The sequence below is a fragment of the Oncorhynchus mykiss genome, chromosome 6 (assembly GCF_057628025.1).
Source record: "Oncorhynchus mykiss isolate SJ-2025 chromosome 6, ASM5762802v1, whole genome shotgun sequence".
Lineage (NCBI taxonomy): Eukaryota > Metazoa > Chordata > Actinopteri > Salmoniformes > Salmonidae > Oncorhynchus > Oncorhynchus mykiss.
Window position 1 is genome coordinate 74,011,156 of NC_143027.1, and position 26,910 is coordinate 74,038,065.

Below are 26,910 nucleotides of genomic sequence, written 5' to 3' on the forward strand. Positions count from 1 at the left end.
ATTGGATCCACTGCATCCGTCTATGTCGCACTTCCACATCTGCAATGAAAGGTGACAGAGCTAGCAGGGGGTTTTCAGACCATGAGACGTCATAAAAATCGGTCTTCTTACAAAATCATCTGTAGCGTCCGAACGGTTTGGCCTACAAAACCCTCTGTGGAAAGATGAGACTCTCAGGAACATGATGGTGTTCTCCATTTTGCTCTATAACCCCCACAAGCGTCTTGGGACTCGTTTGAAGCCATTCTGCCAACCTCTGTCTTAGCATAAGTGGTGGGTGGGATATGGTCAATATGCCATGGCTAAGGGCTGTCCTTAAGCACGACGCAATGTAGTGTGCCTGGATACAGCCCTTAGCCATGGTATATTGGCCATATAACACAAACCCCCGAGGTGCCTTATTGCAATTATTAACTGGTTACCAACATAATTAGACCAGTAAATAGTATTATTTTTGTCATACCCATGGTATACAGTCTGATATAACATGGCTTTCAGCCAATCAGCATTCAGGGCTCGAACCACCTGGTTTAAAAATAATATATAATAATTTAATAATCAAATCTTACCACAGTACAACCCAGTGGAGACACATTCCCTAACATGGCCTGTTCAGTGTTTTCCCTCCCTCAGATCCTTCTCCTATTGGATATAGATTACACCCAGACATACATCATGTTGTGTTGGAAGGGATTTCTGGGTTTGAATTGCGTTCTCTGTCTCCCATGGGATCAGACCCTTTTACCAGTGAAGTCAGTAGAGTGTCTGTTCCCTTCTCCCCAACACGGCCCAATGATGCCCAGAGTGGCTCCTTGAATCCTGTTTTCAATGGGAACTGAGACACAAGGGGTCTGGTACGTGTTCTGGGGCACTCTGGCAGCTAGAGCTCCATCTGTTGTGGTTCTGGGTGTGAGCCCTGGAGACTAAGTCCAGTTAGACACACACAGAAAGGACTGGTTGGTTTGTGATGCTAATCCACAATGAAAACCTATTGTTTTGCCTTTATTCAGAACCTGAATAAGACCTGAATGGTGAAGTATGTCATTGTGTTGATACAAAGCAGGTTTTATGATAAGTAACAGTATATGGTTTTCAATGAAGTTCTAACATTGAGCAGGACTGTAGTCTGCAGTACTTTAGTTTGTAGTACTGTAGTTTGTAGTACCGTAGTCTGTGGTACTGTAGTCTGTAGTACTGTAGTCTGTCAAGACTCATGGTGTTGATTTTCAGTGTTGTTCACTAACAGTACCTCAGACACAGACTATTCGATACAGCTCTCAAGTCCTTGCTGCTGTTCACAAGAGCCCTTAGAAATGGGTGACTGATTAACAATCTTTGGGTGATGTGCAAACTGACATGTACCCGGGAGTCGTTGTCTCAAACGGCAGAGTGAGGACAGAAACAGCTTTCTCTGAGTCCCCCTGGGTGGAGAGAGGGCTGTCGTAAACAGGCCAGGCAGGGACCAGGGAGGGAACATGGCGCCATCAGTCACACAGTGACAGTGAAGCCATAGATCAGAGGGGAGAGTCGCTGCACACAGGAAGTACATTCCTTCCCCTCACAGTCACTGCCCCCACTGATGTTTGTTTAAACTGTCCTCTGATGTGTAGAGATTACCGTTCAACACAAACCTGCCCCCCTCTAACAGAGCCCCTCAGCCCAGAGTGCTGTCCTGTAGCCAGGGGCAGATTGCTGCCTGGTGGGACTCTGGCTCCTTGGAGATCCCTAGCTCCATGTTATCTGCACCACCCCACCCCACCCTGACTGCCGGGGTTGGACAGTGGCCCCCGGCAGAGAGATGACCCACTTCTGGAACCACATCAGTTGTGAGTACATGCAGGGAGAATTAATTTAACAGCTCTAACGATGTCCCCACGTGCTAAACCCGTTAAGCACCAACTGACAAACCCACAGTAGAAGGCTGCTATTTGCCGTGCAGATTGGGTGAATGGCAAGCAGCTCGACTGAGGAATTAAATCTGCCATCAACAGTTAGGGTGAGCCAGAGTGCACTGACAGAGTGGCAGGGCAATCCCCACTATTGGTACTGTTTTACATACTATGTAAATTATCTCTCTTTGAAGTTAGTCCATTTTTTTAAGTTCAGGATATGTCATCTCTGTGAGAGGAAATGCACCAAGACATGTGAAACAGTGTTATGATGACGGTATCATAGTCAGTCGGTATTGTATACATGTCACATGTCCAGAAAGATACAGATAGAGGATCCCTGAGCTCAGCAATGTGGGTCTGAGAAAAGTCAGATCTCTGTGTGAACGTAAACAGAAAAGGGAAAATGTACAAGAGCTTGAGATAAAATCCCTCTCATGTAAGGCAGATGTTATTGTAATGGGGTTAGAATAGGTGAATTCACTGCAGAAAAAGACAGTGGACTTCAGAGATAACTGAGGAGGGAAATATTTGCTAACATACACCGTAATTCTAGACAGTAATTGATCTCACTCCTAGCCACCATATGTGAGATGGATGAAGTATTCTAGGAACTATTTTTACTATTTATAGCCTAATGTCGAAGGGTTAAGATCTTTGTCGGGCGATAACCTTACACTACAATATGAGCAGGCGTTGAGAGCTCTACGTATCAGAGTTCTCTGTAAATACTGTAATTTCAATCATTATCTAACAATGACAACAGCCCTTAGCGTTTCAGAACTACCTTATCAAAACACTGCCACTAAAGGTATTATTGAGCATTTCACTTGGCACAAGTAACCATCATCTAACAACTACAAGTTTCAACAACCCCCACCTGCCTCTAACAGAGCATGACCATTAGTCAGGGACAGCTTCCCATGAGTAGGTGATTCAGTTCTCTCTCCATCTTTACTTATTACTAGAAGGGTTACTAACAATAAGAGTCTTGCTGCTCACCTGAGTTTATCAGCCACAAAGATGACTCTGCGCTCCAGCAGCAGGGAGGCGAAGACCTGCACCACCTGACGCACGCTCAGGCAGCTGAAAAGACTGTCGAAGTCTACATGCTCTAGTCTGGAGTCCATGGGCCGCCTCAGCTCAATGACCTGGGGAGGAGAACACCACTTGGGGTCACAACCAATCATACATTTACAGAGATCACAGGTCATGCTCAATTAAACATACATCGCATTATCTTCATGCATCATCCTTCTTTGATGGAACCTTAGTAACCAAGGGCTGATGTGTCTCCAACCTCATTCCCTGCTCCAGGCAGGAAGGTCTTGACTTTGATGGTCTTCCCCGGCGCTGGGAAGGGTGACTCCATCAGACTCCTCATGAAGGGGTAGACCAGGGCTGCAGAGATCCCCCTCCGCCTCTCCACCTCATCCAGGATCTACACACAGCACAGGACAGGGGGTTGAGAGTTAGACCACACAGCACAGGACAGGGGGTTGAGAGTTAGACCACACAGCACAGGACAGGAGGTTGAGAGTTAGACCACACAGCACAGGACAGGGGGTTGAGAGTTAGACCACAAAGCACAGGAAAGGAGGTTGAGAGTTAGAACGCACAGCACAGTACAGTGGGTTGAGAGTTAGACCACACAGCACAGGACAGGAGGTTGAGAGTTAGACCACACAGCACAGGACAGTGGGTTGAGAGTTAGACCACACAGCACAGGACAGGAGGTTGAGAGTTAGACCGCACAGAACAGGAGGTTGAGAGTTAGACCGCACAGGACGGGGGGTTGAGAGTTAGACCACACAGCACAGGACAGGGGGTTGAGAGTTAGACCATACTGCACAGGACAGGGGGTTGAGAGTTAGACCACACAGCACAGGACAGGAGGTTGAGAGTTAGACCATACAGCACAGGACAGGGGGTTGAGAGTTAGACCACACAGCACAGGACAGTGGGTTGAGAGTTAGACCACACAGCACAGTACAGGAGGTTGAGAGTTAGACCACACAGCACAGGACAGGGGGTTGAGAGTTAGACCACACAGCACAGGACAGGAGGTTGAGAGTTAGACCACACAGCACAGGACAGGAGGTTGAGAGTTAGACCACACAGCACAGGACAGGAGGTTGAGAGTTAGACCACACAGCACAGGACAGTGGGTTGAGAGTTAGACCACACAGCACAGGACAGGAGGTTGAGAGTTAGACAGCACAGGACAGGAGGTTGAGAGTTAGACCGCACAGGACGGGGGGTTGAGAGTTAGACCACACAGCACAGGACAGGGGGTTGAGAGTTAGACCATACTGCACAGGACAGGGGGTTGAGAGTTAGACCACACAGCACAGGACAGGGGGTTGAGAGTTAGACCATACTGCACAGGACAGGAGGTTGAGATTTAGACCACACAGCACAGGACAGGGGGTTGAGAGTTAGACCACACAGCACAGGACAGGAGGTTGAGAGTTAGACCACACAGCACAGGACAGGAGGTTGAGAGTTAGACCACACAGCACAGGACAGGAGGTTGAGAGTTAGACCGCACAGCACAGGACAGTGGGTTGAGAGTTAGACCACACAGCACAGGACAGGAGGTTGAGAGTTAGACCACACAGCACAGGACAGTGGGTTGAGAGTTAGACCACACAGCACAGGACAGGAGGTTGAGAGTTAGACCCCATAGCACAGGACAGGAGGTTGAGAGTTAGACCACACAGCACAGGACAGTGGGTTGAGAGTTAGACCACACAGCACAGGACAGGAGGTTGAGAGTTAGACCACACAGCTCAGGACAGGGGGTTGAGAGTTAGACCATACAGCACAGGACAGGACAGGGGGTTGAGAGTTAGACCACACAGCACAAGACAGGGGGTTGAGAGTTAGACCACACAGCACAGGACAGGAGGTTGAGAGTTAGACCACACAGCTCAGGACAGGGGGTTGAGAGTTAGACCATACAGCACAGGACAGGACAGGGGGTTGAGAGTTAGACCACACAGCACAAGACAGGGGGTTGAGAGTTAGACCACACAGCACAGGACAGGGGGTTGAGAGTTAGACCACACAGCACAGGACAGGGGGTTGAGAGTTAGACCACACAGCACAGGACAGGAGGTTGAGAGTTAGACCACACAGCACAGGACAAGGGGTTGAGAGTTAGACCACACAGCACAGGACAGGGGGTTGAGAGTTAGACCACACAGCACAGGACAGGGGGTTGAGAGTTAGACCACACAGCACAGGACAGGGGGTTGAGAGTTAGACCACACAGCACAGGACAGGGGGTTGAGAGTTAGACCACACAGCACAGGACAGGGGGTTGAGAGTTAGACCACACAGCACAGGACAGTGGGTTGAGAGTTAGACCACACAGCACAGGACAGGAGGTTGAGAGTTAGACCACACAGCACAGGACAGTGGGTTGAGAGTTAGACCACACAGCACAGGACAGGGGGTTGAGAGTTAGACCACACAGCACAGGACAGGGGGTTGAGAGTTAGACCACACAGCACAGGACAGGGGGTTGAGAGTTAGACCACACAGCACAGGACAGGGGGTTGAGAGTTAGACCACACAGCACAGGACAAGGGGTTGAGAGTTAGACCACACAGCACAGGACAGGAGGTTGAGAGTTAGACCACACAGCACAGGACAGGAGGTTGAGAGTTAGACCACACAGCACAGGACAGGAGGTTGAGAGTTAGACCACACAGCACAGGACAAGGGGTTGAGAGTTAGACCATACAGCACAGGACAGGGGGTTGAGAGTTAGACCACACAGCACAGGACAGGGGGTTGAGAGTTAGACCATACAGCACAGGACAGGGGGTTGAGAGTTAGACCACACAGCACAGGACAGGGGGTTGAGAGTTAGACCACACAGCACAGGACAGGAGGTTGAGAGTTAGACCACACAGCACAGGACAGGGGGTTGAGAGTTAGACCACACAGCACAGGACAGGGGGTTGAGAGTTAGACCACACAGCACAGGACAGGAGGTTAAGAGTTAGACCACACAGCACAGGACAGGAGGTTGAGAGTTAGACCACACAGCACAGGACAGGAGGTTGAGAGTTAGACCGCACAGCACAGGACAGTGGGTTGAGAGTTAGACCACACAGCACAGGACAGGAGGTTGAGAGTTAGACCACACAGCACAGGACAGTGGGTTGAGAGTTAGACCACACAGCACAGGACAGGAGGTTGAGAGTTAGACCCCATAGCACAGGACAGGGGGTTGAGAGTTAGACCACACAGTACAGGACAGGGGGTTGAGAGTTAGACCACACAGCACAGGACAGGGGGTTGAGAGTTAGACCACACAGCACAGGAAAGGAGGTTGAGAGTTAGACCACACAGCACAGGACAGGGGGTTGAGAGTTAGATTACACAGCACAGGACAGGGGGTTGAGAGTTAGACCACACAGCACAGGACAGGAGGTTGAGAGTTAGACCACACAGCACAGGACAGGGGGTTGAGAGTTAGACCACACAGCACAGGACAGGGGGTTGAGAGTTAGACCACACAGCACAGGAAAGGAGGTTGAGAGTTAGACCACACAGCACAGGACAGGGGGTTGAGAGTTAGACCACACAGCACAGGAAAGGAGGTTGAGAGTTAGACCATACAGCACAGGACAGGGGGTTGAGAGTTAGACCACACAGCACAGGACAGGGGGTTGAGAGTTAGACCACACAGCACAGGACAGGGGGTTGAGAGTTAGACTACACAGCACAGGACAGGGGGTTGAGAGTTAGACCATACAGCACAGGACAGGGGGTTGAGAGTTAGACCATACAGCACAGGACAGGGGGTTGAGAGTTAGACCACACAGCACAGGACAGGGGGTTGAGAGTTAGACCATACAGCACAGGACAGGAGGTTGAGAGTTAGACCATACAGCACAGGACAGGGGGTTGAGAGTTAGACCATACAGCACAGGACAGGGGGTTGAGAGTTAGACCACACAGCACAGGACAGGGGGTTGAGAGTTAGACCACACAGCACAGGACAGGGGTTGAGAGTTAGACCATACAGCACAGGACAGGGGGTTGAGAGTTAGACCACACAGCACAGGACAGGAGGTTGAGAGTTAGACCATACAGCACAGGACAGGGGGTTGAGAGTTAGACCACACAGCACAGGACAGGGGGTTGAGAGTTAGACCACACAGCACAGGACAGGAGGTTGAGAGTTAGACCACACAGCACAGGACAGGGGGTTGAGAGTTAGACCACACAGCACAGGACAGGAGGTTGAGAGTTAGACCGCACAGCACAGGACAGGAGGTTGAGAGTTAGACCCCACTGCAGACACAACACTCAATATTTCAAACAGAAAGTCCCAAATTCCCTATATAGTGCCTTATGGACCGTGGTCAGACGTAGTGCACTAAATAGGGAATAAGGTTTCACTCGGGATGTAGATTGAGAATCTAGTAATAGACCAAGACCAAGTACATTCAGTCAGTATGGCCAGTGTTGATGGAATGGAAATGGTAGCGTGTTGCTGTCTGAAGTAAAGCTCCTGCTATTGTCTGAAACCAGGCTACCTTTGCCCCTTTTGACAAATACAGTATGAATTTCAATCTGTGGCTGTCTGATATATTTGGAAAGTAGCAAAGGAAAATCCCACCCAATATGCCCACGTGTCTGTCTGTGTCAGACCTGTCTACTCCTGCCTGGAAAGTTTGTTGGAGAGACACACTCACATTCAGGGTCATATGATATCCCCTCCACTCCCCACACACCCTCTGTTCCCGGTGAAATCAAACACTCCCATCTTTCTCGCCTTAACTAGAAAAGCATTTCATACTCCTTGGAAAACATTTCCTCTCTCACCTACACAGGTCTCAAGCCCTCAAAATGGTGCCTTCTGAAACCTACACCCGCCACCTGTATGAGGGATGTGACATGGTGCGATGAAAGAAACATACAGGAACTCAAATCCTTCTGTTCACCTGATTTAGAATTCCTCACAATCAAATGTAGACCGCATTATCTACCAAGAGAATTCTCTTCGATTATAATCACAGCCGTATATATCCCCCCCCAAGCAGACACATCGATGGCTCTGAACGAACTTTATTTAACTCTCTGCAAACTGGAAACAATTTATCCGGAGGCTGCATTCATTGTAGCTGGGGATTTTAACAAGGCTAATCTGAAAACAAGACTCCCCAAATTTTATCAGCATATCGATTGCGCAACCAGGGGAGGAAAGACCTTGGACCATTGTTACTCTAACTTCCGCGACGCATTTAAGGCCCTGCCCCGCCCCCCTTTCGGAAAAGCTGACCACGACTCCATTTTGTTGATCCCTGCCTACAGACAGAAACTAAAACAAGAGGCTCCCACGCTGAGGTCTGTCCAACGCTGGTCCGACCAAGCTGACTCCACACTCCAAGACTGCTTCCATCACGTGGACTGGGAGATGTTTCGTATTGCGTCAGATAACAACATTGACGAATACGCTGATTCGGTGTGCGAGTTCATTAGAACGTGCGTTGAAGATGTCGTTCCCATAGCAACGATTAAAACATTCCCTAACCAGAAACCGTGGATTGATGGCAGCATTCGTGTGAAACTGAAAGCGCGAACCACTGCTTTTAATCAGGGCAAGGTGTCTGGTAACATGACCGAATACAAACAGTGCAGCTATTCCCTCCGCAAGGCTATCAAACAAGCTAAGCGCCAGTACAGAGACAAAGTAGAATCTCAATTCAACGGCTCAGACACAAGAGGCATGTGGCAGGGTCTACAGTCAATCACGGACTACAGGAAGAAACCCAGCCCAGTCACGGACCAGGATGTCTTGCTCCCAGGCAGACTAAATAACTTTTTTGCCCGCTTTGAGGACAATACAGTGCCACTGACACGGCCTGCAACGAAAACATGCGGTCTCTCCTTCACTGCAGCCGAGGTGAGTAAGACATTTAAACGTGTTAACCCTCGCAAGGCTGCAGGCCCAGATGGCATCCCCAGCCGCGCCCTCAGAGCATGCGCAGACCAGCTGGCCGGTGTGTTTACGGACATATTCAATCAATCCCTATACCAGTCTGCTGTTCCCACATGCTTCAAGAGGGCCACCATTGTTCCTGTTCCCAAGAAAGCTAAGGTAACTGAGCTAAATGACTACCGCCCCGTAGCACTCACATCCGTCATCATGAAGTGCTTTGAGAGACTAGTCAAGGACCATATCACCTCCACCCTACCTGACACCCTAGACCCACTCCAATTTGCTTACCGCCCAAATAGGTCCACAGACGATGCAATCTCAACCACACTGCACACTGCCCTAACCCATCTGGACAAGAGGAATACCTATGTGAGAATGCTGTTCATCGACTACAGCTCGGCATTCAACACCATAGTACCCTCCAAGCTCGTCATCAAGCTCGAGACCCTGGGTCTCGACCCCGCCCTGTGCAACTGGGTACTGGACTTCCTGACGGGCCGCCCCCAGGTGGTGAGGGTAGGCAACAACATCTCCTCCCCGCTGATCCTCAACACTGGGGCCCCACAAGGTTGCGTTCTGAGCCCTCTCCTGTACTCCCTGTTCACCCACGACTGCGTGGCCACGCACGCCTCCAACTCAATCATCAAGTTTGCGGACGACACAACAGTGGTAGGCTTGATTACCAACAACGATGAGACGGCCTACAGGGAGGAGGTGAGGGCCCTCGGAGTGTGGTGTCAGGAAAACAACCTCACACTCAACGTCAACAAAACTAAGGAGATGATTGTGGACTTCAGGAAACAGCAGAGGGAACACCCCCCTATCCACATCGATGGAACAGTAGTGGAGAGGGTAGCAAGTTTTAAGTTCCTCGGCATACACATCACAGACAAACTGAATTGGTCCACTCACACAGACAGCATCGTGAAGAAGGCGCAGCAGCGCCTCTTCAACCTCAGGAGGCTGAAGAAATTCGGCTTGTCACCAAAAGCACTCACAAACTTCTACAGATGCACAATCGAGAGCATCCTGGCGGGCTGTATCACCGCCTGGTATGGCAACTGCACCGCCCTCAACCGTAAGGCTCTCCAGAGGGTAGTGAGGTGTGCACAACGCATCACCGGGGGCAAACTACCTGCCCTCCAGGACACCTACACCACCCGATGTCACAGGAAGGCCATAAAGATCATCAAGGACATCAACCACCCGAGCCACTGCCTGTTCATCCCGCTATCATCCAGAAGGCGAGGTCAGTACAGGTGCATCAAAGCTGGGACCGAGAGACTGAAAAACAGCTTCTATCTCAAGGCCATCAGACTGTTAAACAGCCACCACTAACACTGAGTGGCTGCTGCCAACACACTGACACTGACTCAACTCCAGCCACTTTAATAATGGGAATTGATGGGAAATGATGTAAATATATCACTAGCCACTTTAAACAATGCTACCTTATATAAATGTTACTTACCCTACATTATTCATCTCATATGCATACGTATATACTGTACTCTATATCATCGACGGTATCCTTATGTAATACATGCATCACTAGCCACTTTATACTATACTATGCCACTTTGTTTACATACTCATCTCATTTGTACATACTGTACCCGATACCATCTACTGTATCTTGCCTATGCTGCTCTGTACCATCACTCATTCATATATCCTTATGTACATATTCTTTATCCCCTTACACTGTGTACAAGACAGTAGTTTTGGAATTGTTAGTTAGATTACTTGTTATTACTGCATTGTCGGAACTAGAAGCACAAGCATTTCGCTACACTCGCATTAACATCTGCTAACCATGTGTATGTGACAAATAAAATTTGATTTGATTTGATGATTTGATTTGGATGTTCAACCCTCACTGTTGAGGTGCCTGTGCTGTCACAAGACAGAAATAATCTATTGTATTTATGCATCCTTTTGGCCTTAAATGAATATGAAATGAAACTAACTGACAGCGTTTTGGCACATTTTAGCACTCACAACACAGTAATAACAAGTTATTTTAATTCATTAGATATGTCTACTACCTCTTAATTGTTTCCCTTAACACTGGCCTTATTCACTTCAAATACACTGTTCATAGAGGATTCATGAGGAGGCAGATAAGGCATGGAGTACTTAAACACAATGAGCACTCTGTTTCATGTTAGCTCAACTCAGGAACAGGTGAAGGAAACAATTTAACTGGGAAATCAGAGAGGAAAAAGCAGAAAATAAGGTTTATGCTGGACAGGATGCCTTAGAGTGGAAATGCTGGCACAGCCTCAACTAGTTCACTCCTGGGAACAGTGGCCTCGGCTCGGCTCAGAGACAGGTAACTGCGATGACGGCTACACTAGGGTGTGTGTGTGTGTGTGTGTGTGTGTGTGTGTGTGTGTGTGTGTGTGTGTGTGTTTGTGTGTAAGCATGAACTCACCTTGGAGAACAGGTGGAAACAGCCCAGTCGGCTGATGACGCAGTACACCTCAGGAAGGCGAGGCCCTTTCCCACTAGGCTGGAACAAGGGCACAAATTAAGAGTCTCGTCAGTCACTGGGGAAGAGAGGCTTGTAAGGTAACACAGACAGTAATGTGGCAATAGATACTAACAAAAGATACTTGGTTAGGTTTATAATGCAACATCAATGATAATATACTGAAACACTATCATACACACAAACTGTACTTGCTTTTATTCAGATAAAGTACCAGGTTAGTTCACAATCGGCTGTGGTTGAAGAAATATTTATAAATCTGGTCTTTCAGCTGCTGTAGGTGGACGTCTTTAATCTGGAGAGACTGAGGCTTCTCCTTGTAAACTAAACACAGGTGCTGCAGTCTCTACACAGTTAATGATCACCTCTACCCTCCACACTAAACAATCACAGACCAGTCTACTCTGGAGCCAACCAGGCCTCCTGGATCTATCCATCTAAAACACACACACACACACCTGCACGTGCACGCACACATACATGTGCACACACACACATACACACAAATTAACACGTGCATACATATAAAGAAATCCCGATCCACTTGTCCATATTAGGTATGCAATTTTCTCCTCTGCTTTCTCCAAATGGATGATTAAATCAAGCATGTGGAACTTGGTTAAAGTCCTTAGGAATGTGTTGTTCATGCCAACTCCTTAGACTTCCACCAGGGAAGGAAGGAGCTGGGTTACCAGAGAGGAGGAAACTCACCTCTCTCACAGCATCAGGAGTCGTCTGATCTACAGCTACTTAATGTCAGCAACTACTGAGCTCAATACAGTCAAGTAACAGTCAGAACTTAGTTTAAGAATGGCCCCCATCTCAGTCTACGTGACACACTGACAAACCCTACAAAACATACACGCTTTGTGAATGTACACATTCTTGGGCATAACAGTGACATTAAAAAAATCACAGCAAGCACAACATCCCACACAGCCATACTTTCTGAACTGTGGGCTCGTCATAAAACATCAAATGACTAGAAACCCTTACTGGCGGGTTGTGCTCTACAATGACAAACCTAGACATTTCCTGGTTTGTTTTTCGTCATTCTTCCCCTGAGAAACTCTCATGAAACAGAAGGAGTCCAGTTTTACTAGGATTCATCCCGATCGTTTTGAAAGGCAAAAACAACCAAGCTTTGTTACATACGGACATTACAATTCACTTTATTTACTTTCTCTCCTATTCACACCCAGCGAGGTGACGCAATTACACCTCAATGGTCCCACAGGAAAGAAAAAAACCTTGTCAAAACAAACAGGGCTGGCTCAGCAGGGTGTGAACAGAACAGAGACCAGTTAATTAATGGTGGCTTGCTTACCAGCAGACGCCTGCAGTACCCAAACCTCCTGCTGCCATCCTCTCCAGTCAACATGAACGAGAAGGTCTCACTGTACCGAAACACACACACACACACACACACACACACACAGTCTCTGTTATAGTCAAACCAGCATACAGATTGTAGAGATTGAACAGTGATCAAAGGAAACGTAGTGTTGGATCTCATTCACACTTTAGGGTTGGTGAAGTAGCACAGTCTCTGTGGCGGAGAGAGAAGACTGTTTTAGGGACCCACGTTGTCAGGAGCAGGAGTGAGAGTAAGAGTCTACCAGGATTTCATGAAGATAATGGCAGTACAGCTTTGTGTTTTCTTCTTAATTTTACTCGTTGATATTTACACATCTAATCATACTATCAATTTGTTCGTTTTTTAACCTTAATCTATATATGGAAGGCTTGTGCATCACAACTGATTAGTACCCATCTGGTTCAGGCCAGGAATGGGATTGATAGGCCCCCAGTGTGGTGGTGAGCTTTCCTCCGTGATGCAATGGGGTTATACAGGAATCTGTACAGTACCTGCTGTATTCAGACACTGGGGTCCAGTCCTTGGCATCTGGAAAGCAGAACTGGGGGATGGCTTTGAGTCTCTGCTCTGCCTCCCTCATCAGCTTGGTGGGCCTCTCTAGCTGTGAGACGAGACGAGAAAGGAACAGGAAATGTCTCAGTCAGAAACAGACCCAGACGCTTACAGTCTACTAAGTCTGTCCTCTTTACAGGGTCCCCAAAAATGTCCCCTACAGTAAGAATAAATGACCAGCCTAAGCATTCTCCCACACAGGGTCAGCGCCTCCTCCCATTATCACCCCCCGACGTCATTGGGTCAGGCTTTTCTCTGGCAGAGAACCAACATACCAATATCTCCCAGGGGATTCTATCACTGAACCAAATCTTAAATAACTTAAAAAGAGATCTTTGAGTAAGTAAACACTTAACTACCATAGAAACCGTTTCCTGGTTACACCACTTACTGTCAATAAACTCTGAAAACTCCCTCAACCCGTATGTTACGGCCATGGCCCTACTCTTCAGCAATATCTGCATCTACACTGCCTTCAGAAAGTATTCACACCCCTGGACTTTTCCCCACATTTTATTGTGTCACAGTCTGAATTTAAAATGGATTACATTTAGATTTTGTGTCACTGGCCTACACACAATACCTCATAATGTCAAAGCGGAATTATATTCTTAGAAACATTTACAAATAAATAGAAAATTAAAAGCTGAAATGTCTTGAGTCAATAAATATTCAACCCCTTCGTTATGGCAAGCCAAAACAAGTTCATGAGTAAAAATGTGCTTAACAACTCACATAAGTTGCATGGACAAAAATTGTGTTTAACATTATTTTTTGAATGACTTCTTCATCTCTGTACCACACACATACAATTATCTGTAAGGTCCTTCAGTCGAACAGTGAATTTCAAACACAGATTCAACCACAAAGACCAGAGATTCTTTCCAATGCCTCATAGAGAAGGGCACCAATTGGTAGATGGGTAAAAACATTAAACAGACATTAAATATCCCTTTGCGCATGTTGAAGTTATTAATTACACTTCGGAAGGTGTATCAATACACCCAGTCACTACAGTCCTTCCTAACTCAGTTGCTGGAGAGGAAGGAAACCACTCAGGGATTTCACCATGAGATCAATTGTGACATTAAAACAGTTACAGAGTTTAATGGGTGTGATAGGAGAAAACTGAGAATGGATCAACAACACTGTAGTTACTCCACAATACTAACCTATGACTAAATGAACTAAATGAAAATAAGGAAGCCTTTACAGAATAAAAATGTTCCAAAACATGCATCCTGTTTGTAATAAAGCACTAAAGAAAAACTGACAAAGAAATTAACTTCATGTCCTGAATACAAAGTGTTGTGTTTGGGGCAAATCCAACACAACACATCACCGAGTACCACTCTTCATATTTTCAAGCATGGTGGTTGCATCATGTTATGGGTAGAATTATCATCGGCAAGGACTGCACAGGTTTTTTTAAATAAATGAAATAAAACTAAGCACAGTCAAAATCCTATAGGAAAACCTGGTTCATTCTGCTTTCCAACAGATACTGGGAGACAAATTCACCTTTCAGCAGGACAATAACCTAAAACACAAGGCCACATATACACTGGAGTTGCTAACCAAGATAACATTGAATGTTCCTGTGTGGCTTAGTTACCGTTTTGACTTAAATCGGCTTGAAAATCTATGACAAGATTTGAAAATGGCTATCTATAAATGATCAACAAACAACTTGACAGAGTTTGAAGAATAAAAAAATAATAATAATATGCAAATAAAGTACAATCCAAGTGTGCAAAGCTCTTAGTAGACTTACCCAGAAAGCTGTAATGATTATAACATGTACTGACTCAGGAGTATGAATACTTATGTAAATGTGATATTTCTGTATTAGCTTTTTTTTTTTATGTGCTAAAATGTCTAAAAACCTGTTTTCACTTTGTCATTATGGGGTATTGTGTGTAGATGAGTGGGACACTTTTTTATTATTCATTATTTTGAATTCAGGCTTTAACACAACAAAATGTGAAGAAGTCAAGGGGTATGAATACTTTCTGAAGGAACTGTATGTGCTGGACTAATGTGGCCATAACGGGTACTAAAAGTGGATTAAATAACACAGACGTTTTTGACCGCCAAAATCAATATTGTTCTGTATGAAAATGAGCCATTTCAATTCTATTTCAACATGCAAACAACATTGGTAAGGGTCTCCGACCTCCATATATCACAGCTCTCAGCATACATACTTCTGTAGGTCCAGTGAGTAATGTCTCAGAAGAAACAGTTATCTACCAGGACCCCTTCCTGTTTAAATCCTTTCTCTCACTTAAGGGACTTGACACTGCTGTCTGACCCATGACCAAGGGGCCCGAGGGGCCAGAATACAGTTTGGTTGGTCCCTTACCTTGGGGAACTGGTAGGTGACTTCGGGAAAGAAGGAGTTTTTGGTGGGCTTCTTCTTGAGGGACACGACCACAAAGTACTCAAACAGCTCCCTCTCCTGCCACTCAATCAGCTGCAGCTCCAGTGTGCGGTAGCTAGGGGCCCTCCTCAGCATTGACTGCAGCTTCAGCAGCCTCTGGGTGTGGGCTGGGGAGAGAAGAGAGAGGGATATGGACAGTTCAACCTTCAGTACAGGGTTGTATTGACAAACACGGTGTACTACACACAACTGACAGCACTCAAAGCTAATAAAGCACTACAAACCATGCAGTCTGACAAAGAGCTTACAGTCCAACATTCACTTCCCAGCTAACAAGACACATTCCCATAACTAATTAAATGTTACCATTGGATTCCCCTTAGGTTGAGAAAGAACATAATGAGAGAATGTTGTCCAAACATTATTGGAACATAGTCAGTCAAGCATGATGTTTCCAAAACCATGTTACGATGTAAAAGGAAATCAAACATTCAAGAACCCCTGAAAAGTTGCCAGGCGGTTCCTGGGATTTTTTTAAAATCATAAAATGCTTTGAAAACCAAACAAATGGAGGTTAAATGATTGTTATCTCTAACCTACCAAAAGCATTCTGGGAACCAAAACTTAACTGGATTTAAAACGTTAGCTGTGTTTCAACACACTGATTAAACCTCTATACTCACACATGTTTATCCTCACACAGTCCAACACATAACAACCTAAACACAGATTAGAGAGAAGTACAAACCTTATAGTTCACCATAACTGTCATCACAGATGGCTTGTGTTTAAAACAGAGTATGAACAGAATCAGCAATGAGTTCGAACACAGTGCATTTAGTATTTATTCAAAAGAATGACAGTTGTATATTCAATAGCACATCCATTACATCTTTATTTTGCCTTTCAGTTACATTTCTGTGGTCCCTTTGGTCACAAGTCACTTGATCGATGTCTCGCTCCAAACACCGACTTGTCAAAACAGAGATGTGCGCTGCTTGTATCCAGGTAATCTTAGGTTTTATTACATACAGTCGGGAGGAACTACTGGATATAAGAGCAACGTCAACTCACCAACACTACGACCAGGAATACAACTTTCCTGAAGCGGATCCTGTGTTTTGCCCACCACCCAGGACAATGGATCGAATCCCAGCCGGCGAACGAAACCAACGTCGCCGTAAAACTGTCTTCTGGTCAGGCTCTGGAGACGGGCACATCGCGCACCGCTCCCAAGCATACTACTCGCCAATGTCCGGTCTCTTGACAACAAGGTTGATAAAATCCGAGCAAGGGTAGCATTCCAGAGAGACATAAGAGACTGTAACGTTCTTTGCTTCACGGAAACATGGCTCACTCGAGACACGCTATCGGGTATGCCTTATGATTAACGAGACGTGGTGTGATCATAACAACATACAGGAACTCTAGTCCTTCTGCTCACCTGACTTAGAATTCCTCACAATCAAATGTCGACCGCATTATCTACCAAGAGAATTCTCTTCGATTATAATCACAGCCGCATATATTCCCCCCCAAGCAGACACATCGACGGCCCTGAACAAACTTTATTTGACTCTATGTAAACTGGAAACCACATATCCTGAGGCGGCATTCATTGTAGCTGGGGATTTTAACAAGGCTAATCTGAAAACAAGACTCCCTAAATTCTACCAGCATATTGATTGTGCTACCAGGGCTGGTAAAACCCTGGATCATTGTTATTCTAACTTCTGCGACGCATATAAGGCCCTCCCCTGCCCTCCTTTTGGAAAAGCTGACCACGACTCCCTTTTGTTGCTCCCAGCCTATAGACAGAGACTAAAACAGGAAGCTCCCACGCTCAGGTCTGTTCAACGCTGGTCGGACCAATCTGATTCCATGCTTCAAGATTGCTTCGATCACGTGGATTGGGATATGTTCCACACTGCGTCAAACAACAACATTGATGACTACGCTGATTCGGTAGTGAGTTTATTAGCAAGTGCATCAGCGATGTCGTACCCACAGCAACTATTAAAACATTCCCAAACCAGAAACCGTGGATTGATGGCAGCATTCGCGCGAAACTGAAAGCGCGAACCACTGCTTTTAACCAGCGCAAGGTGACCGGAAACATGACCGAATACAAACAGTGTAGCTATTCCCTCCGCAAGGCAATCAAACAAGCTAAGTGTCAGTATAGAGACACAGTAGAGTCGCAATTCAACGGCTCAGACACAAGAGGTATGTGGCAGGGTCTACAGTCAATCACGGATTACAAAAAGAAAACCAGACCCGTCGTGGACAAGGATGTCTTGCTCCCAGACAGACTAAACAACTTCTTTGCTCGCTTTGGGGACAATACAATACCACTGACACGGCCCGCTACCAAAACCTGTGGACTCTCCTTCACTGCAGCCGACGTGAGTAAAACATTTAAACGTGTTAACCCTCGCAAGGCTGCAGGCCCAGACGGCATCCCCATCCACGTCCTCAGAGCATGCGAGACCAGCTGGCTGGTGTGTTTACGGACATTCAATCAATCCTTATCCCAGTCTGCTGTTCCCACATGCTTCAAGATGGCCACCATTGTTCCTGTTCCCAAAAAAGCTAAGGTAACTGAGCTAAACGACTACCACGTAGCACTCACTTCCGTCATCATGAAGTGCTTTGAGAGACTAGTCAAGGACCATATCACCTCCACCCTACCTGACACCCTAGACCCACTCCAATTTGCTTACCACCCCAATAGGTCCACAGACGACGCAATCGCATCCACACTGCACACTGCCCTAACCCATCTGGACAAGAGGAATACCTATGTGAGAATGCTGTTCATCGACTACAGCTCAGCATTTAACACCATAGTACCCTCTAAACTCATCATCTAGCTCGAGACCCTGGGTCTCGACCCCGCCCTGTGCAACTGGGTACTGGACTTCCTGATGGGCCGCCCCCAGGTGGTGAGGGTAGGTAACAACATCTCCACACCGCTGATCCTCAACACTGGGGCCCCACAAGGGTGCGTTCTGAGCCCTCTCCTGTACTCCCTGTTCACCCACGACTGCGTGGCCATGCACGCCTCCAACTCAATCATCAAGTTTGCAGACAACACTACAGTGGTAGGCTTGATTACCAACAACGACGAGACAGCCTACAGGGAGGAGGTGAGGGCCCTCGGAGTGTGGTGTCAGGAAAATAACCTCACACTCAACGTCAACAAAACAAAGGAGATGATCGTGGACTTCAGGAACAGCAGAGGGAGCACCCCCCTATCCACATCGACGGGACAGTAGTGGAGAGGGTAGTAAGTTTTAAGTTCCACGGCATACACATCACGAACAAACTGAATTGGTCCACCCACACAGACAGCGTCGTGAAGAAGGCGCAGCGGCCTCCTCAGGAGGCTGAAGAAATTTGGCTTGTCACCAAAAGCACTCACAAACTTTTACAGATGCACAATCGAGAGCATCCTGTTGGGCTGTATCACCACCTGGTACGGCAACTGCTCCACAACCGTAAGACTCTCCAGAGGGTAGTGAGGTCTGCACAATGCATCACCGGGGGCAAACTACCTGCACTCCAGAACACCTACACCACGCGATGTCATAGGAAGGCCATAAAGATCATCAAGGACAACAACCACCCAAGCCACTGCTTGTTCACCCCGCAATAATCCAGAAGGCGAGGTCAGTACAGGTGCATCAAAGCAGGGACCGAGAGACTGAAAACAGCTTCTATCTCAAGGCCATCAGACTGTTAAACAGCCACCACTAACATTGAGTGGCTGCTGCCAACATTCTGACTCAACTCCAGCCACTTTAATATGGATGTAAAATGTATCACTAGCCACTTTAAACAATGCCCCTTAATATAATGTTTACATTCCCTACATTACTCATCTCATATGTATATACTGTACCCTATACCATCTACTGCATCTTGCCATCTTTATGTAATACATGTATCATTAGCCACTTTAAACGATGCCACTTTTATGTTTACATACCCTAAATTCCTCATCTTATATGTATATACTGTACTCTATACCATCTACTGCATCTTGCCTATGCCGTTCTGTACCATCACTCATTCATATATTTTTATGTACATATTCTTCATCCCTTTACACTTGTGTGTATAAGGTAGTTGTTGTGGAATTGGTAGGTTAGATTACTCGTTGGTTATTACTGCATTGTCGGAACTAGAAGCACAAGCATTTCGCTACACTCGCATTAACATCTGCTAACCATGTGTGTGACAAATAAAATTGGATTTGTATTTGAACAGACAGCTATAGACCAAGTGCACCATTGTTCTCCAGGGACTGAGCTTCAACTGCATACTTTGACCTCTCACCTTTGAACCTGTCATCAGAGTCGCTCTCGCTCTCACTGTTGTCATCTGTAAACAGATCGGAGAGAGAAAAAAAGGTTTGTTTAGGGTCAGGGGTCAACTCTACAACTATGTTTATGCCATACAGATGAGATGACTGGGGAAGGCCCAAATATTTACTCCCTGATCCAGACAGTGGATGGAGAGAAGGAAGGGAGGAGCCCCTATGTACCTCTCAGAGATGCCGTCTCAATATTAGACAAGGACAGCTTCTTCAGCCTCTTCTTCCCTCTCTTGGTAGAGTAAATGGAGTTGATTCTCTGGACAATCTGTAAACAGTGAAAGGGAAGGGGAAGCTCAGTGTCTGTACAACCTACAGTAGAGGACTATCTGATCTCCTGTGGTGAAGCTCTTCAAAGTTGGCTCCATTCAATGTGTGGGAGGAGGAAGAGATAGACATAAAATCCTTCTCAGTGCTCTCTCTCTCTCTGCATGTCCAGAACTATCCCTGGGATATGGCTTGTGTTTAAAACAAAGTATGAACAGAATCAGCAAAGAGTTTCGGAAACAGTCCATTTAGGAATTATTCAAAATAAATACATTTGTCTACAGCAAATCCATCTTCATTTTGCCTTCCAGGTAGATGCATGGCCCCGTAGATACATGGCTTGCAAGAATAGAATAGTCCTTGAGGAGATCGTCATGGAGAGAACAGGTTCATTCCTACAGCCTGGAGTGTTTTATATTGTACCTTGGGGATCCTCCGGTGCCTACGGGAGGCCAGGGTGTCGCTGGCGCTGCTCAGGCTGTCATCCAGCAGGCAGCAGGGGGAGGGAGAGACCCCCAGATGGGGCGGCAGCAGCAGCATGTCATCATGGCTGTGTCGCTTGGACAGGCGGGATGCCCGGTGACTCTTCTTGTCTGTGGGACCAGAGAGGCGCAGGGACTGGCTACTGGGCTTAGAGGGCAGCTGTGGAGGGGGAGAGAGAGGACAATATTGAGGCTGTATCCCAGATGGCAACCTATTCTCTTTATAGTGCACTATTTCTGACCAGGGCCCATAGGATGACGCAATGGACCTTGGTTTGGTCTGGGATTGACTGAGGTTTTTGTCATGACAATAAGTAATCGTACCCAATAATACAATATATTTTCCTCACCGCACAGTGACCTCATTCCCAGTTGAACACAAGGAAATTCTAAATCATCTTTCCTACGACGAGACAGTGCCCATCCATATTAAAGCAGCAGAGCCAAACCTACATTTCCAGGCAGACTGACAGTATTTTACTGGAACTCCACCAGGTTTCAACACATCAAAAGGCTTCTGTAGCGCAAATAGTGAGAAATCTAGCTGTGAAATAAGATTATTGGAGGATCCTGTCCAGGTTTCAGAGCTCTAACTCCAGTCTGAGGGAGAATTTTACTGCAGGAAAATACCTCAGTTCTGCTAGCTAGCTGGGTTACCTGAGGAGGTGAGTTGAGTTTCTGGGAGGTCCAGGTCCGGCTACTTTCCGGTACCAAGCGGTTCTTCCGACCCAAACTCCTCCTCTTCAGGTCCACGTCCTCGTACGGGTTCTCCTTCTCTGTGTGACGACATTAAGAAAACAGATTAAGGTCTAAGATAACAGCAGCAGCTGTTCAGAAGGATATGTGAAGGTTCAGGGAGAAGGAAGGTATTTGACTAGACAAGACAAAGCCAGAGGGGCTTCAGGCCAGAGTCTGTGTGAGATGACGGGGGGCAGGAGAGGGAGTTGGGGGCAGGAGAGAGGCTCCCCGTGGTGGTGCTCAGATCAAATAAGTCATGCAGGGGCCAGGTTAAAGGTCACTCTCAGCTGGCTGCTACAATGCCCAAATGTACTGTCTCTTTAAACAGTTACTGTTGGCCCAGGGCCCCGGCGGCCCCGCTGGCCCCTGACCGACTGCACTGTGCCGAGACTCCCGGACACTGGGCTGCTAGTGGTGAGTCATGGCCGGAGTATGCAGGCTGTCTGCTGCGGGAGGCGAAGGGGAGGAGCGGGACATCCTCCTCCTCTCAGGTATCACTGAACTTCATTCTCACATCCTTTCAATGAGACTGTTGATGTAGAAATGTTCGCTCAACATTTCAGAGGTGTTGCACAAAGAGTTTTGGGTTTTTCCACTGCACACTGACGGGAATCTCACACAGCACTGCTTTCACTGATGTCACTTGGAAAAGGGCCAGCCAGCGCGTATAAAAACTTGTATAACACCACTGCCCATGTCCATCCAGACTGTGCTCTGAGAATAGCATTTCAGCTGGGTCTGAAAAGGTTGTGAGAAAACGAAAGAACTGCACTAAAAAGGAAAACAGAGCCAGATGGTGTCGAAAGGCATGTGGGAAAAGACTTGCAGTGAAAGACAAGCTCTACACAGCTCTACACAGCTCTACTTCAGCATCTCAATGATGGAAGAGAATCATATAAACTGGAGGAACACCTTGAAGGCCAACGTTAAACTGTGCTAAATGTATCTGTTAAAGGTATCTGTTTTGTTAAAAGGAGCATCATTTATTACCTATTTATGAACCATCTTAGTGAGATCATCAGAGCATTCTGCCATGTCATACTAAAAATGTATTACCAGAGCTGATGAATACAATAACAAGCCTGGGTATAGCTGGGACCGTAAACTGAAAATTGAGACTGACCATACCAATCACTTATCTCAGGCAGTTTGCTGATATTGTTCATTACAATAAGTAGCGTATACTAGAGAAATGTGAAGTTTGAAATTAAATAAGTTTACTAATATGTGTGATTGTTAATGGGATAATTGATGGCTACAACCATCAAACTTCTAGTAGTAGTTTTAAGGGTAATATAAAAAAATATACTGTGATGCATGCACATTGTTATAAACTATTGTTATATTTATCATTATCACATCAATTCAGGCAATTTATCGCGATATGGATGTTTGCCTGTATGGTCCAGCTCTAGAGCTGGACTGACTGACGTCTCAGTGCTCTGGACCCCATTCCACTGAAGCAGAGTAATGACAGCCTGCTGGGATGATGATATGTCTCCATGGCTTCTGACGCACTGGAGGGTACGAATCAACTGCTGTGATTACTCACATCCAAACACACACACACACACGCACACACACACACACACACACACACACACACACACACACACACACACACACACACACACACACACACATACACACATACCTCTCCTGACCTGGCTGCACCCACACTGTGACTCGGCATCTGTTTACACAATAGGCTCTCTCTAGAGCGAGACAGAGGACAGACTATCTACACAATGTCAGGATGGGATTACCCCATAAAAGGGCTATGGACAGAATGTCCCTCGCCATCGAGTGGCTGCTACAGTGGCACCAGTCATTCATGTAATAAACAGAGATGTTCACGGGACCAAAACGGGCTTGAGATCTGTCTAAACGTTTGGTGGCACCACAAACCATGCTGTAACTGTACAGTGTACATCCTTCAGAGAAGGCTTGTGGGCCAAATTTGTTGGGAGATATATATAGTATTTTTGGAATCTAAGTTGTTTAACACTCATACCTCAAAAACGCTAAAAACTACAGTATACATGTATGATTACATAGACAAAACAAAGCATCATTATTCCAGTCAGCAGATTCCCAGGCAGTGTTAGAGCAGAGATAATCTGGATCAGACAGACAGGCCAGGGAGGCCATTTTACCTCACCACCACCACTGGTGACAATGATGTTAGACAGACTCAGTTCAGCTTGGGGTTGATGACGAAGACATAATCCATTACTGCTGAGTCACTGTTGTGTACAGAACCTGATTCACCAGACGGGAAACCTATTCCCAGTGGCACTACGCTAATCAAACTATAGCTTGTCATAATATAACCATTTCTACCATAAATCTTCTTAGGGATCGGTGTCCTGTCCACAGGATGGTTGATCTAACGTAAGCTAATGCGATTAGCATGAGGTTGTAAGTAACAAGAACAAGAACAATTGTTTACAGACAGATTATTTCACTTATAATTCACTATATCACAATTCCAGTGGGTCAGAAGTTTGTGGGTCAATTGCAGGTGTACCTGTGGATGTATTTCAAGGCCTACCTTCTAACTCAGTGCCTCTTTGCTTGACATCATGGGAAAATCAAAAGAAATCAGCCAAGACCAAGTGCACGCTAACCAAGGTTGCCAGGTGTTTCCTCTGACACATTGGTGTGGCTGGCTTCCGGGTTGGATGCGCGCTGTGTTAAGAAGCAGTGCGGCTTGGTTGGGTTGTGTATCGGAAGACGCATGACTTTCAACCTTCGTCTCTCCCGAGCCCGTACGGGAGTTGTAGCAATAAGACAAGATAGTAGCTACTAACAATTGGATACCACAAAATTGGGGAGAAAAAGGGGTAAAAAAAAATAATAATAATTAAAAATTAGAACTGTTTGGCTATAATGACCATTGTTATGTTTGGAAGAAAAAGGGAGAGACTTGCAAGCCAAAGAACACCATCCCAACCGTGAAGCACGGGGCTGGCAGCATCATGTTGTGGGGGTGCTTTGATGCAGGAGGGACTGCAAAATGGTGCATTTCACAAAATAGATGGCATCATGAGAGGGAAAATGATGTTGATATATTGAAGCAACATCTCAAGACATCAGTCAGGAAGTTAAAGCTTGCTCGCAAATGGGTTTTCCAGATGGACAATGACCCCAAGCATACTTCCAAAGTTGTGGCAAAATGGCATAAGGACAACAAAGTCAAGGTATTGGAGTGGCCATCACAAAGCCCTGACCTCAATCCTATAGAAAATGTGTGGGCAAGGAGGCCTACAAACCTGACTCAGTTACACCAGCTCTGTCAGGAGGAATGTGCCAAAATTCACCCAACTTATTGTGGGAAGCTTATGGAAGGCTACCCGAAACGTTTGACCCAAGTTTAAAGGTAATGCTACCAAATACCAATTTAAAAACAATGCTCCCAAATACTAATTGAGTGTATGTAAACTTCTGACCCACTGGGAATGTGATGAAAGAAATAAAAGCTGAAAAAAATCACTCTCTACTATTATTCTGACATTTCACATTCTTAAAATAAAGTGGCGATCCTAACTGAACTAAAACAGGGAATTTTTACTAAGATTAAATGTCAGGAATTGTGAAAAACAGAGTTTAAATGTATTTGGCTAAGGTGTATGTAGACACACACACTCGTTACCTGTATTAATGGCACCTGTTTGAACTTGTTATCAGTATAAAAGACACCTGTCCACAACCTCAAACAGTCACACTCCAAACTCCACTATGGCCAAGACCAAAGAGCTGTCAAAGGACACCAGAAACAAAATTGTAGACCTGCACCAGGCTGGGAAGACTGAATCTGCAATATGTAAGCAGCTTGGTTTGAAGAAATCAACTGTGGGAGCAATTATTAGGCAATGGAAGACATTCAAGACCACTGATAATCTCCCTCGATCTGGGGCTCCACGCAAGATCTCACCCCGTGGGGTCAAAATGATCACAAGAACCACACGGGGGGACCTGGTGAATGACCTGCAGAGAGCTGGGACCAAAGTAACAAAGCCTACCATCAGTAACACACTACGCCGTCAGGGACTCAAATCCTGCAGTGCCAGACGTGTCCCCCTGCTTAAGCCAGTACATGTCCAGGCCCGTCTGAAGTTTGCTAGAGAGCATTTGGATGATCCAGAAGAAGATTGGGAGAATGTCATATGGTCAGATGAAACCAAAATAGAACTCTTTGGTAAAAACTCAACTCGTTGTGTTTGGAGGACAAAGAATGCTGAGTTGCATCCAAAGTACACCATAACTACTGTGAAGCATGGGGGTGGAAACATCATGCTTTGGGGCTGTTTTTCTGCAAAAGGACCAGGACGACTGATCCGTGTAAAGGAAAGAATGAATGGGGCCATGTATCTTGAGATTTTGAGTAAAAACCTCCTTCCATCAACAAGGGCATTGAAGATGAAACGTGACTGGGTCTTTCAGCATGACAATGATCCCAAACACACCTCCCGGGCAACGAAGGAGTGGCTTCGTAAGAAGCATTTCAAGGTCCTGGAGTGGCCTAGCCAGTCTCCAGATCTCAACCCCATAGAAAATCTTTGGAGGGAGTTGAAAGTCCGTGTTGCCCAGCAACAGCCCCAAAACATCACTGCTCTAGAGGAGATCTGCATGGAGGAATGGGCCAAAATACCAGCAACAGTGTGTGAAAACCTTGTGAAGACTTACAGAAAACGTTTGACCTCTGTCATTGCCAACAAAGGGTATATAACAACGTATTGAGAGAAACTTTTGACCAAATACTTATTTTCCACCATAATTTGCAAATAAATTCATAAAAAATCCTACAATGTGATTTTCTGGATTTTTTTCTCTAATTTTGTCTGTCATAGTTGAAGTGTACCTATGATGAAAATTACAGGCCTCTCTCATATTTTGAAGTGGGAGAACTTGCACAATTGGTGGCTGACTAAATACTTTTTTGCCCCACTGTATATAGACACCATATTCACACTCACTAGACTATATATACACACCATATTCACACTCACTAGACTGTATATAGACACCATATTCACACTCACTAGACTATATATAGACACCATATTCACACTCACTAGACTATATATACACACACACCATATACACACTCACTAGACTATATATACACACCATATTCACACTCACTAGACTATATATTCACATCATATACACACTCACTAGACTATATGTAGACGCCATATTCACACTCACTAGACTAAATATACACAACATATTCACACTCACTAGACTATATATACACACCATATTCACACTCACTAGACTATATATAGACACCATATTCACACTCACTAGACTATATATACACACACACCATATACACACTCACTAGACTATATATACACACCATATTCACACGCACTA

The 26,910-nt window shown here is 45.9% G+C and overlaps 1 protein-coding gene across 6 annotated transcripts in view; it reads right to left on the bottom strand.

The window, feature by feature from the left end:
* The window catches only part of dennd2b (DENN domain containing 2B), an 84,722-nt gene that overhangs the window by 13,591 nt on the left and 44,221 nt on the right, over window positions 1-26,910 (bottom strand). For 3 of the 6 annotated variants that reach the window (XR_016496858.1, XR_016496857.1, XR_016496859.1), the window contains 10 exons: window positions 21,445-21,563; window positions 20,729-20,947; window positions 20,210-20,306; window positions 20,002-20,046; window positions 15,643-15,827; window positions 13,217-13,326; window positions 12,675-12,744; window positions 11,291-11,368; window positions 3,120-3,330; window positions 2,892-3,040 (listed from right to left, as the gene is read on the bottom strand). Coding sequence is in view for 3 of the 6 variants with exons in the window: in XM_090238844.1 (XP_090094970.1) it covers window positions 2,892-3,040; window positions 3,190-3,330; window positions 11,291-11,368; window positions 12,675-12,744; window positions 13,217-13,326; window positions 15,643-15,827; window positions 20,002-20,046; window positions 20,210-20,306; window positions 20,729-20,947; window positions 21,445-21,563 (1,213 nt within the window). In the remaining 3 variants the exon portion in view is untranslated. The remainder of the gene's footprint in view (window positions 1-2,891; window positions 3,041-3,119; window positions 3,331-11,290; window positions 11,369-12,674; window positions 12,745-13,216; window positions 13,327-15,642; window positions 15,828-20,001; window positions 20,047-20,209; window positions 20,307-20,728; window positions 20,948-21,444; window positions 21,564-26,910) is intronic. The other 3 variants (XM_090238844.1, XM_036980949.2, XM_090238845.1) reach the window with 1 other exon arrangement.